General features: G+C 38.4%; 1 protein-coding gene across 4 annotated transcripts in view; it reads left to right on the plus strand.

Annotated features, from left to right (window-relative positions):
- Positions 1-13,381, plus strand: part of RAPGEF2 (Rap guanine nucleotide exchange factor 2) — a 166,616-nt gene that overhangs the window by 53,241 nt on the left and 99,994 nt on the right. For all 4 annotated transcript variants that reach the window (XM_079991335.1, XM_079991338.1, XM_079991337.1 and 1 more), the window contains exons 2-4: positions 2,276-2,346; positions 6,376-6,432; positions 11,640-11,723. In XM_079991335.1, coding sequence (XP_079847461.1) covers positions 2,276-2,346; positions 6,376-6,432; positions 11,640-11,723 — 212 coding nt within the window. The remainder of the gene's footprint in view (positions 1-2,275; positions 2,347-6,375; positions 6,433-11,639; positions 11,724-13,381) is intronic.

Genomic DNA, 13,381 nt, shown 5'->3' on the forward strand with positions numbered 1-13,381 from the left:
CCTAACAACAGATGACAGGAGCTCAGATTATGCAGCAGCTTGAAAAATGTTTGCAGAGTTTCGATCTGTTTTCATAAAATCTGTTTGTCTGTGAGTGTACTTTTCTTTTTCATCTCTAGCTCTGTACTTATTTAAAACAGACGTAGGATGTAGATTACTTTCCTCTTGCCCTCCTGGTTAATTAAGGAAAGCCTGCACACTCTTTCCTGTGTAAGAAAGTCTGGCAGCAACCATAATTTGGGAACTCCCTGCTTATTGACATCAGGCATACTTCCTTTTACTTTTTGGTTCCTGCTAAAAAGATGTTGGGGACGCGGGTGGCGCTGTGGGTAAAACCTCAGCGCCTAGGGCTTGCCGATCGCATGGTCGGCGGTTCGAATCCCCGCGGCGGGGTGAGCTCCCGTCTTTCGGTCCCAGCTCCTGCCCACCTAGCAGTTCAAAAGCACCCCTAAGTGCAAGTAGATAAATAGGTACTGCTTTATAGCGGGAAGGTAAACGGCGTTTCCGTGTGCTGCGCTGGTGCTGGCTCGCCAGAGCAGCTTCGTCACGCTGGCCGCGTGACCCGGAAGTGTCTCTGGACAGCGCTGGGGATAATTTTTTCCCCTAAGTTTCTCTATAGTATTTCCCCCCCTCAAGATACATAGATTAGTGAAAATATAAATGAAGCAGCTGTATTTTATGACCACAGTCTATTATTATTACATTTGAGAGATTCATTTTTCTTCATGGTGCATGCAGAGACACCCACTGTTTCCGTTACCTAGTTACTGTATCCTCTACTTATAGTATGACAGTGTTCCAGCGGCTTTCCACATAGTCCTTTGATATCCTACTCTAACTTAAAATTGGGACCACTTTTCCAAAGTGTAGCGATATTCACAACTCTTAGTAATGCCATTCCTGTTTTAGAAAATCTAGCGTAGAGATTTTTTAAAATGTGAACTGCATTACTTAGAGTTGTGAATCTATACACTTTTGCAACCCCCAATTTAAAATGAGAGTAAAATATCAAATAACTGATATTATTATTATTATTATTATTATTATTACTACTACATTGGTGGTCTTAATTTTTGCTGTGGGTGGGTACATGCAGTATCTATAGCGTATACCTGTGCTGCTGTGACATTTCAAGGGATAGTCCAAAACATTAATAATATTTTACTCTTCCCATCTGGCTGGGTTGCCGCAGCTTACAGTATAATAAAAGCACAGCCAAAGTCAAACATCAAAAACTTCCCAATACATTAAAGTGATGGAATCTTCAAAAGAAATGCCAAGAACAACAATTTAAGGACCTTCTATATGCCTCTGGTCCATAAGTAGAATAGTACCTTACAAGTAGCCAATTGGCCCATATGTTAAGAATGATTGGTATCAGAACAGCTTCATTTACCAGAGACATGGGCTAAGAAGATGTTATAATGGCTAGAACAGAAGGCTTTGAGGCATTAATTGTTTGTTATTGGTAGTGGAAAATATTTGAGAACCAATGGTACAAAAAGCTGTGTTGAACTGATGGTGGTATTTCAGATAACAATTCTCAGTCTAGCATGTAGTTGGAATCAGTTCTATATCTTGTCATGGTGACTTGGTTTTTTCTTTATTCACAGGTTTTAAAATTCTATAAAGCACAATGGAATTTCTCTAATTTATTTCTATTATTCCTGTCAGTAATAGATGCAGCCTCAAACCTTTAAGAATTAAAAAAAAAAGTTATCCCCCCCCAAAAAAATACTGCTCAAGTTACACTAATTTTGATTTACTTAAACTATTTTGGTCAGGTAATCTACTTTTAATTTCTTCCTTTTAATTCAAGTGCTTTGCATTTTAATATAGCCATTGATCTATACAATAATGGGTTCTTTGAATTTCTGAGATTGTGTGCTTGGTGATGTGTTTTTCAGCAATAGCTGGTGATAATGTTCTAGCTTGCAAGATATTTTTAAGATTTGTGATAGGGCAGGGGAGAAAGAAGGTGATGTATAGGCAATGAAATCATTTCATTAGAGATTTCTTGAAATGGCATTTAAATTATGTCCAGTTTACTTTCTTCTATTTAGAGAAGAAAGATGCCTTCAAGAAAATCCCAGTCTTGTAAAAATAATCAATTATCCCAATAGTCCAATAGATTAGCACTCATTTGTTTTAGGAGGCTGTTTGTGTTTATGTATATAAAATATAGCTCCCCTCTGCATACTTTAATACTGTAGTAAGTATTTAAAGTGATTTTCATTGATCTCAAAAATTTAATGATTGTTTTCTCTGTTTATAGGATCTGGAGATTGTGTATTCCTATTTACACGGAATGGAAGCTTTGTCTAATCTACGAGAACACCAGCTCCGGTAAGTTGTTTAATGAAAGTGCTTTATCCTCTTTTTAACACAAGGTGCTGCGTTTTAACAGAAAAGATTCTGTTTTGGAAGTTAAGTAATACACTTCCTCTCAGTGTAGATTAACTGAAACTTAAAGCAAAACTAAAAACTTGAGATAAGGAATACCTAAATATACAGCCACTGGTCTCATGAAAACACACACACACACACACACACACACACACACACACACACGAGAGAGAGAGAGAGAGAGAGAGAGAGAGAGAGAATGGAGAACCAAGTAGAACTCCTATATTGACACAGTTTTACATACTGTTGATTAGTGAAGTTTGCAGAGCAATGAAAAGTGATGGCCATGAAGTTTATTTGGGTGTCTTCTAAGAATGCTATTTAATGATTTTTAAAAAATCTGTTTATTTGAAGTTGTTAGATCCCATTTTCTTTATAACTTAACTCAAAGCAGCTTATGACACACTTTTAATATGAAATTCAATATGTAAGAAAAGGAAGTTACAGTAAAAATAGCTAATGATTTTTACTTCTGACAGGGTGTCACTTGGAGAAGGGCATTGGCCGATAGTTTTATAACCAAAGTGGGTTGATATGAGATCAGGTTGTTGTCATGCATCTGTCTCAAAGACAATGGAATGTGCCGGGGGGGGGGGGGGAGTCAAACCGCTGTGTTAACATCAATGAAGTGACCTCCCTGGGGTGCAAGCCTGGGCAGTGTGTATGGAGGTCCTGGGCTGCCCAGATGACAAGATTCACTGATGTGGTGCTAAGGAAATCAAAGCAATACATTTGGTACCAGCTTGGCAGCAGAAGCTGCACAAGGCACCATCCAACTGTCATGGGGAATCCACTCCGAATTTGTGTAAGGTCTTTTCTTCTCCCAAAGCAGGAGAGGTTTAAGACCAGAGTTTTCCTGCTCCTAGATGGGCTAGGCCACTTTTCCAGGTGGGCAAGCCCCATCTGCCCCTCACTGCTCTCTACAGCATGTGCAGGAACTGCCTTCTTAACCATTGGACCCACTATTGGGATCAGGTGCTTCTTAAGATATTTGGATTCCAAGCAACCTAGAGTTTTAGATGTAAACATTAGTAGTTTGCATTGGACTTGAAAATGATTAGTCAGCGAGGGATACTCTTTTAAAACCAGTGAGATATGACCTGAAAGAGCTGTGCCAGTTAAAATTCTTGCTCTTGTATTCTGAAACAATTTGGGCTTCAGAACCATCTTATAGGCAACCCAACTTACAGCACATTGCAGTAACCAAATTGGGAGGTTAACAGAGCAAAGATAGCTGAGGCCAGACTATCTCTATCCAGGATAGCCTGTGGCTGGTGAGCTATCTGTAGCTGGTAAAAGGTACTTTGTGCCACTGAAGCTACCTGAGATTAAAATGTAACCAGGAAAACCCCCAAGCTGCGAATCTGCTCCTCCACTGAGAGTGCTGCCCCATCTAGAGCTAGCTAAGTATTGTCTCCTAATCATATGGACAAATGTGGGTTCGCACATTGGCTCTCTGAGCAAGCTGTGTTAGAAGAAAGAGAAAAAGCAAGAGTATGTGTGAATGCAATTGCTTCAAATTGCTCACAGTGTTGTATTGTGGAACTCAAGGACAACTGAAACCTGCTAATTAGTTTTCTGAAATGCTAAGTATGACTTTGGGAACTATACATGCCTACACTTGGCTGTGACAAGTTCTGTCAGAAAGTTAAGGAAATATCAGAAATCTACAGCCAGATGGAAGTTGGTAACAGTTCCTTCATTCTTCATCACACATCTTTTCTTTTGTGAATGCACAATCAGAGTCTTAAATTTAATTGGAATAAACGTATCATGAGAATTCAGCTCTTCTGAAATGAAATTTTTAATGAAAGTAGTTTGGCTGAATGTAGGTTATAGGTAAAGTGTTTCAAGTTAGCAATTAAGCCATTCTGTAGAGGATGGAACTGGTGGGAATAGAATCTGTTAATTCACATTCCAGGAGTATCGTTAGATAAACTTTGTTAAATACATGTGAAAATTTCAGATCTCAACTTTATGAACAGACACATTTTACTGCTATCATTAAAGCATTTCACTATTATAATATTGAGCAATAAATCTTGTGTTTCCCATCTCTGTCATGGTACCTGTTACTATTACAAACAACTTGGAAAATTAGATTGGAAAGAGTGTGCAACAGTGGCATTCTCTGCCTTGCTTTCCTTTTTTTAAAAAATTGCTCTTGCATTGCTGTATGTCAAAACATGTTCCAGCATCATATTATTACTTGTTATCACAGGTTGAAATTATGTTGCTGCCTGCTGATGACAGGGGCAGGTACCATGGTGCCCTGAGCTAGCCAAAATTTAATATTTGTATCCTGCTTTTCCAACAGCAATGTTGAACTCAAAGCAGTCCACAATAATAACAATAGGATTTAAAATTAGCATACATTACAACCACTATAATATCAAAAACACAATAGCATATAAATAACATAGAAAAACAATCAAATCCATCAATTAACACAATTCAATACAATCACATAGAGATTCAAAATACTGCATCCAAAAATGGGCTTACGAGCACCAGTGCTAGTTGACCTTCTCTCTCTGGGAAGGGTATTTTTTTAACCCAGTGTAGCAGCACACTCCCAGGCAGCAAAATCTTTCATAGTTTTGAGCCTCAGCTTCTTTTTCACCCTTAAGAATTTGATCACTTCTGTGGAGGGCTGGGGCAACAGTTTCTCTATGATTTCTTTTCTCCATATACAGTATTTAGGGTAACTTCTTTTCACAGCTCATTTGGAAGACTGCACTGGGCTCTCTCTCCCTCATTGCAGGGGCACAGGTTCCTTTGACTTGTGCCAAAAGGCTCACACCTCTGACAAAGCTTGAGCTTTTAATGTTATCTGGAGGGAACGAGAACAGACAGCCCCAATAAGCTTGGCAGCTGCCAGGTGGAAACACATAGAGATACAGACTCCCAGCAGACTCCTTCTGTAGCTGATTCTGGCAAGGGATGAGCTTTGAAAGTTACCTGGAGGGAAGGTAGCTACTGACATTAGTATATTAGATTTTTAAATAGCACAATTATGTGAGTTGCAACTCATGGTGGCAAAGAAAGTCTAGTGGCATAAAATCAGTTATTAGAACCACAGTCGCTGACAGAAGTGACAATAGGGAATCCTCCATTTCTGTTGTAAATCCCAAAAGTACAGGAGTCTGCTTGTTCATTTTCTGATAAATCTTTTGAGTAAGAATTCCATTCCTGCCCTGGCATACTGGGTAAATGTATTAACTTTTCTGCGCTAACATGATTTGTAGCTTACATGTAACATGAAAGGTATTTCTATGCAGTAGAAGACACCCCCCCAGACTTAAGAGGAACCATTCACTTCAATAAAATGAATAAGACTTAATTAAGTAAATCTGTTTTATCTCTTTATTCCTGCCCGCCCCCCAGGACCAGGTTTGCATAAACATGTAAGACTTAAGGTGCTTGTAACAGAGCAATATCATTATCTAATTTTTAAAAATAAGTTTATATCCTATACTCCCTGCATTCAGCATTTTGAGAAATTTGTGTATGTATATATTTAAAAACAGAAATATGCCACATGCTTTGCTTTCTGGAATGAGACCAAATTTAAATAAACGTATCTTCAGGCAGAGTTAACAAACAACATGGAAAGTGACACATGGAATGGAATAGAATCACTGTCACTTTAAGGGATGGCGATCTTGACATTATTTTCCTCATGATGTCTACAACAACAAAGAACATTCTTTGTGAGGACTTAAAATGTCACTTCCCTGAAATCAAATATAGCAGATCATGGTCCGCAACCTTCGCTTTTTGCACATCTATTTTGATATGTGTTTGAAAACCCACTGTGAGAAAACTGCTACATTGCAGCCATATATTAGTGACAGCCACTTATCCTCAGCATGTGTGGCTTTAAGGGAACTGGCCTAACTGTAATATAAAATAGCAGCTAATAAAAGCGCTCTTACTTATAAATGGTTTTTGTTTCTTTTTTCACAGAATGATGTGTGAAACAGTGAGATACGAGAGGCACGAAGCAAATGAAGTTTTGTACTAGTGAGTGGTTATCTTTCTTTCATACTACATTGCTTATATGGAAACTTTTATCTGATCTTTGCACAGCAGTTTGCCACTTCCAATTGTATCACTGTGGGGGGGCAGGTAGGTGGGAGGTAGTGGGCAGGGGGATGTCATTTACTAGTGCTGGCATAAAATACAATGAACTAGATTATGTTGCATCAGAGATGAATTTAAGGGAGTCTTTCTACCTAGCGACATTCCACAGTGTACTTGTCCTAATACTGTGCTTATGTAATGTCCATACTCTTTTGTAAGTATTGAGAAGAAAGATGTGTATATGCAACTTGACTACATTTTTAACAGGTATGGTTAGTCGAAATAGTTTAAAATATTATGGACCAATAGCACTTGTTGTTCAGTAGCATTTTGATACTTTCTGAGATCAGTTATTCGAGATCTAAAGCTCCTTACAATGCTCTTGCTTTAAATTTGAATTTTCTTTCTAGCAGTTTCCATATAGGACAAGTAGAAAACAGAATTTTATGCCATGTTTATCCACCCATTTTCCATTTGGCACTTGCATGACTGACCTGTTTGTTATAGACATAGAACAAATTTAGGGATTTCATGAAGGTGCAAACTGATTCATAGCATGGGGTGACATCTAGATCACAGTTCTGGCTTCATCCTGTTGCATAATCTTACGATCCAGTTGAATTGGTTTGTGGGTCACACTCTATAGATATACTGGCAGGTCAATATAATATTGTCTTGTGATTTTGAGCATGATTGTTTGTTTTTCTTCCCTGCCCTTTAGTAAGTCTTGAGGCTCTCTCTTCAAAACTAGCTCCTACTATGATCAACCCATAAATTATTGAGTGGCCTATTTTTCTGTGTGCGTGTGTGTGTTTGTGCGTGTGTGTATCCTCCTCTGGGCAAAACATTTTATCAATACTGAGAAGCTATGGCTCCATTCTTGTGCACATTTAATAGAGTGAATGCTATGTTAAACCCACATAGGAATGCGCTAGAAGTCTTTTCTTTTGGAAGTTTAAATAGAAGCTATGGTATCTTCTCACAGGCACAGTATGGGGAAATGCCACACAAATTAGATGTGCCACTTTCTGTTAGCCAATAGGGTTAGAAAGTGTATCCACTGGATTGCTGTGGCAGAAAACATTAGGAGTTACACTGGGTTTGCCCTCATGCTTCTAGAGCATCCTGGGAACAGGAAGAAGAGAGAGCTTCAAGCCTATATTGGGTGCAAGATGCTCCTCATGCAAAGCCTCCTTACCCATCCTTAACCTGTTTTAGCAGCAGCGCAAAAGAGGGAAAAGGATCCCTGGGAGAAGGCATGGGGAGATATGCATCCACTGAGGTCAGTTAACCTGCCTACAGGGAGTTATTAACTGCAAGTGGGTGTGTTCCATTTCTGAGATACAGACTGTAGGAAGAGGGGAAATGTTTTGGAGGAAGCAGAGTCAAATTCTTGTTCCCCCAGAAGTTTTAGTTTTAGGTTTTGTTTTGTTTTGCTTTGTTTTTTGCAGAATAAAGGATTTATTGGGTGGGATGTAAATAAATGGACTCAGAGGATGCACTTCCTCTGAGTACAATTCCCACTCCCCCACCTCCCCTTTCCCCACCCCGTTGAATAATTTTCCCAAGTGTCAACTCAGTAGTTTCTTGTGTTAGTGGAACTTACGTTGAAATTTAATGCTATTGCTTGCAGATATCAGCCTCAAGACATTTTTTTCTTAAACTATTGTCTTAACTTTCTATATTAAATATGACCTAGCCAGCTTACAGATAGAGTAATGACAATAAAATAGCAGTTATTAAAACAGTGTACACAAGAAGGCTAAAACCATACAGTGCCTCGGGTTACATACGCTTCAAGTTACAGACTCCGCTAACCCAGAAATAGAACCATGGGTTAAGAACTTTGCTTCAGGATGAGAACAGAAATCGTGCTCCGGTGGCATGGCAGCAGCAGGAGGCCCTATTAGCTAAAGTGGTGCTTCAGGTTAAGAACAGTTTCAGGTTAAGAATGGACCTCTAGAACGAATTAAGTACTTAACCCGAGGTACCACTGTACTAGCAATACAGTACTCTCCTGGGTGGTTGCTTCTTGGTGGCACAACTGCAAAGGACCTAGCAGATGGCACAGGGATCCATAGAAATATATTTCAAGAGAAGCTACATTCTTGAGCAAACCCATATGGAGAAGAGCACTTCAGGTGGTCTCTGCAGAACTTATAATCAAACCAGTAAGAGGTTTTTTAAAAAATTGAAGGGGTGGAGCAGTCTGGGTTAATAATTATGACAATTGGTTTGTTAAGTGTTTAACAATAGTAAATGCTGTAGAGGGTGTGGTGGGTAAAGATTGCCTCTGCTCTCCAACTGGCAATCCAAGAAAAAAGGGAGGAAGGAGATAGTAAAAAACAAAACAAAATGCCAGTAAGGCAGGGAATGAGAACGATAAGAACAATATTAATCAGGGTAAACTTGAAAGAAGAAGTGATTCTGAAAATATGTTTTCTTAAGAAAATGGAAGCAAGACAAAGACTGAGATGAATATCTAGGGGAAGTGCATTCCAAAAGAAGCAGGAAGAAAATGGTTAGAATAAAGGATGTGAGGCTTTAAGATTTAAAGAGAGAACAAAGAGAAATGAGATGGGAGTGTTCAGAAATAGAGAAGGAATCTGGGTAGGATCGATTTAAAGGGGGAGGAGGAGTTTAAAATGAAGCCAGAAAGCAAGGGTAGGCAGTGAAATGACAATGCTTCTTATGCTTAATTTGTATACCCAAATATGAGAAACAACTTGAGGCTGCAGCCACAGAATTTAGAATACCTTTTAGACAATTAGCTAAAACAATTGGTGTCCTTTATTGCTGCAATAAGATATAGAAACAGCTTTTATTTTAGGATTAACCGTGGACCATAGGGTTTATGATTATACAAAGGCTTGATTTTCAAAGGAGCACGATTGTTCTGTAGAGGTGTCTGTGAATGTTGGTGGGGAGAAAAAGTTTATGTTTCAATTTGGGCTGCCGATGTGTAAACCATAGCCTGTGTTACATGATAAACACTGATTTCAGAGTATTACCTGGTCCTTAATGTTTGTTTCCAAGGGGAAAAAAGAGATGTTAGAAAATTATTTTAAGTAAAGTCTGTTCTTGAAGCCTTTGCAGAGTTCTGCGTACCAATTTCAAACAGTGTGCTGAGGCCTCTTCAAGCTATGGACGTTCATTTGCACTGTGCTTCCACTGTCTTTGTGAAAGTCATCCAATAGGATATTTAATAATGCAAAGAGTAGCTGCAGCCAGACTAGTCTGTTGATTTTTCACTCCCCCTTCCTCCCCCTGAGGTATATTATACCTTCTGATAGCTAGACAGTTGGCCAGGTTGTCTTGGGATCTAGCCAGGTCTGCACTGCAGTAAATCAGAATTGCTTATTGGGAACATATTTTTCCACAGGGAGCTTCCAGTCAGCCTTAACCACTAGGACCAGTGTGTACAAAAATCCAGTCACTGAATTTGGCTATATAATGATTAAATAGTTTTGTAGCTTCTAGACCAGGCTTCATTTCTTCTAAAGGGTATATGCCAAATCCTGCGGCCAGTTGTTGGGGGTTATTATTGGATGTTAGTGGCAAGGTTTCTTGCTGGTGGACAGGATGTAATATCACAGTGAATGGACCAGGAAAGAGACCTTGTGGTCATAGCAAATGGCTTGATGATGTTGACCCAGTGTGCAGCTGCTGTGAAGCAGGCAGTCAATGAATAACATGCACAAACTTCCACAATCTTGGATTTACAGCTTTTTTAACAATCATTTTTTGTGAATGACTTCCCTCTTAGGAAGAATTTTCAGACACCAACTAGTAGACCAAACCAGTTCTAACCAACTCTAACCAACTGAGCTGTTTGACCACCACCTGCTGGATCAGGCCAATAGTCCAGCGTCCTGTTCTCACAGTGTCCATTTTAAAGAAGCCTTGCTTTTTTAAAAAAGAAATTGGATGTGGTGTATTCAACTGGAATTAGCCCACTAGTTCTGAACTTTAATAACCATGCTGTCACATCAATCAATCAATGGGCTGGTCCCTTTTCGTTCATGCTAACTATTTGTGACTTGTACTTATACTTGGTTTTAATGCTTACAGAATGATTGAATAACGCAGGTCCTTAAACATATTTGCCGCACTTTGGTGGCTGTGTTGGTTATGAAAGTTATAGAAACAGATGTCCAATTTAATATGGGCATAATTGCAAAGGCAAAACAAAAGTTGTGCCAAGGCCAATGACTTCAATGTAAAAGATAGCAGAAAATAGTATTTTAACATAATCCTAGCATTCATTAGAAGCTAGTCTGGTTTCCAAATTGTTCCAAATTGTATGCTTAAAATTTGAGAGATAATGCTCTGCAACAGAAGGATCTTCCTGTCTCTCGGGAAACGTGTTTTAATATCGCAAGAAGAAATAAGATCAAACAGTTTTCTCCACCAGCAGCTAAATACTTAGCTGGTTCTGACCTCCAAAATTAAGCAGCTTTCTAATCTTGACTTTGTCAGGAAAGAACTCAGAACATTTTGCACAAAGTAGCAGCATTTAGTTTGGGGGTGGTGGAGAAGAGAAGAGAAGAGAAGAGAAGAGAAGAGAAGAGAAGAGAAGAGGGACTTTAAATAGTGAAAGAAAAAAAAATGAAGACATTAAAATGTGTTTGTGTGGTTGTTCTGTAGGAGTGAATCATTACAGCTTAATCCTATGTTTGAGACTTACTCTTGAATAAACAAGTGAATTCTGTGGGACTTACTCCCACATACGTGTGTACAGAATTGCAGCCTTAGGCTGCTATACAGTTCTAACAAGCCAGTTGCTGTTATCAAATGCATTCAAAGTACCGTTAAGGTTGTTTTGATATATAAAAGTATTGGACTGTATCAGACTAAATCTTGCTGAAGAGTACATTCAATGAAATGAATACATGCAAGCTAATCCATTGCTTAAATTAATCCATTTTGTCCAGTGGTTTTTGTGAGTCCATCCTGAGTATGACTGAGTTGGATACAACACTATATATGTAACCACTACATGTTCAGGAAGAATCAGTTTTAGAAAATTCACCACTTAAAAAGCAGTCTGTCATGGGCAACTCACATGTAGATTTATATTGATAATGTTCTGTTTGCGTCTGTTACCCAAATTGCACTTCCTAACGTTTTCTTGTTTTTATTTACAGCCCCGATGATATTGGGACCTGTTGGTATATTCTTCTGTCTGGTTCAGTATTTATCAAAGAATCAATGTTTCTTCCAAGGAGCAGGTATGACTAGAATTTGTTTTATAGTTCACATAATTAAAGATAAATTTGTTGTTTAGTCGTTTAGTCATGTCCAACTCTTCGTGACCCCATGGACCAGAGCACGCCAGGCACTCCTGTCTTCCACTGCCTCCCACAGTTTGGTCAGACTCATGCTGGTAGCTTCGAGAACACTGTCCAACCATCTCGTCCTCTGTCGTCCCCTTCTCCTTGTGCCCTCCATCTTTCCCAACATCAGGGTCTTTTCCAGGGAGTCTTCTCTTCTCATGAGGTGGCCAAAGATAAATAGTTCTCATCTAATGTTGAAAGAAATATTAATTAATTGCATCAAAGTGTTGAGGGGCTTAATATAGTTTACAGGTTTGAGTCCATTCATCAACACACTTTGAATTAGATCTCTAATCACTTTTCAAAAGTAATTTGAGCCTATTTTCATACGCTTTGAAGAGAGTGCACACCCGCCTCTTGCCACACAGTGCTTGCCCCATTCAAAAGGCATTGTATTCTTCCTTAATTTTTTTTAATGATATTTTATTAAATTTCCACAATAAAGAGATTATAAAACAATAAATGGGAAAAACACAAAAGAAAAATACAAAACCACAAAAATACAAAGATATAAAAATACAAACACTTAACATAGAAAAAAAGAAAAGAAAAAGAAGAACACTCTTTTCAAATTCATATCCTTCATAACCTTATTTTCTTGACTTCCACCCGCCCTCCTTTCTTGTATTCCTCTTCAGACTTAATTTAGCAAATTCATTTATATTAGTTCTATCCTTTTAAAGTTCCTTCAAATATAATATTATTCAAATTTTCATCCAATATCTATCCCTTCTTTCATATTCTTATCTTATTCACTTGAACCTCTTCGTTTCATTTCAGTGTCCTCAACATTCAAAGATTTTACAATGTTTTTGTAAGTAGTTTTTAAACTTCTTCCAATCTTCTTCCACCTGCTCTTCTCCTTGATCTCGTATTCTGCCAGTCATTTCTGCCATTTCCATGTAGTCCATTACTTGCACCTGCCATTCTTCCAAGGTGGGTAGATCTTGTGTCTTCCAATGCTTTGCAACAAGAATTCTTGCTGCTGCTGTGGCATACAAAAAGAAAGTTCTATCCTTCTTTGGCACCAATTGGCCGACCATGCCCAGGAGAAAGGCCTCTGGTTTCTTCAGGAAGGTATATTTAAATACCTTTTTCATTTCATTATATATCATCTCCCAGAAAGCCTTAATCCTTGGGCATGTCCACCAAAGGTGAAAGAATGTACCTTCAATTTCTTTACATTTCCAGCATTTGTTATCGGGCAAATGGTAAATTTTTGCAAGCTTGACTGGGGTCATGTACCACCTATACATCATTTTCATAATATTCTCCCTTAAGGCATTACATGCCGTAAACTTAATTCCAGTGGTCCATAACTGTTCCCAGTCAGCAAACATAATGTTATGTCCAACATCTTGTGCCCATTTAATCATAGTAGATTTTACTGTCTCATCCACAGTATTCCATTTCAACAGCAGGTTATACATTCTTGATAATATCTTAGCATTGGGTTCTGCAATTCGATTTCTAATTTTGATTTTTCCACCTGGAAGCCAATATTTTTATCTAAATTATAGGCCTCTCTTACTTGAAAATAATGTAACCAATCT

The sequence above is a fragment of the Podarcis cretensis genome (genome assembly GCF_951804945.1).
Source record: "Podarcis cretensis genome assembly, chromosome: 9".
NCBI classification, from domain to species: domain Eukaryota; kingdom Metazoa; phylum Chordata; class Lepidosauria; order Squamata; family Lacertidae; genus Podarcis; species Podarcis cretensis.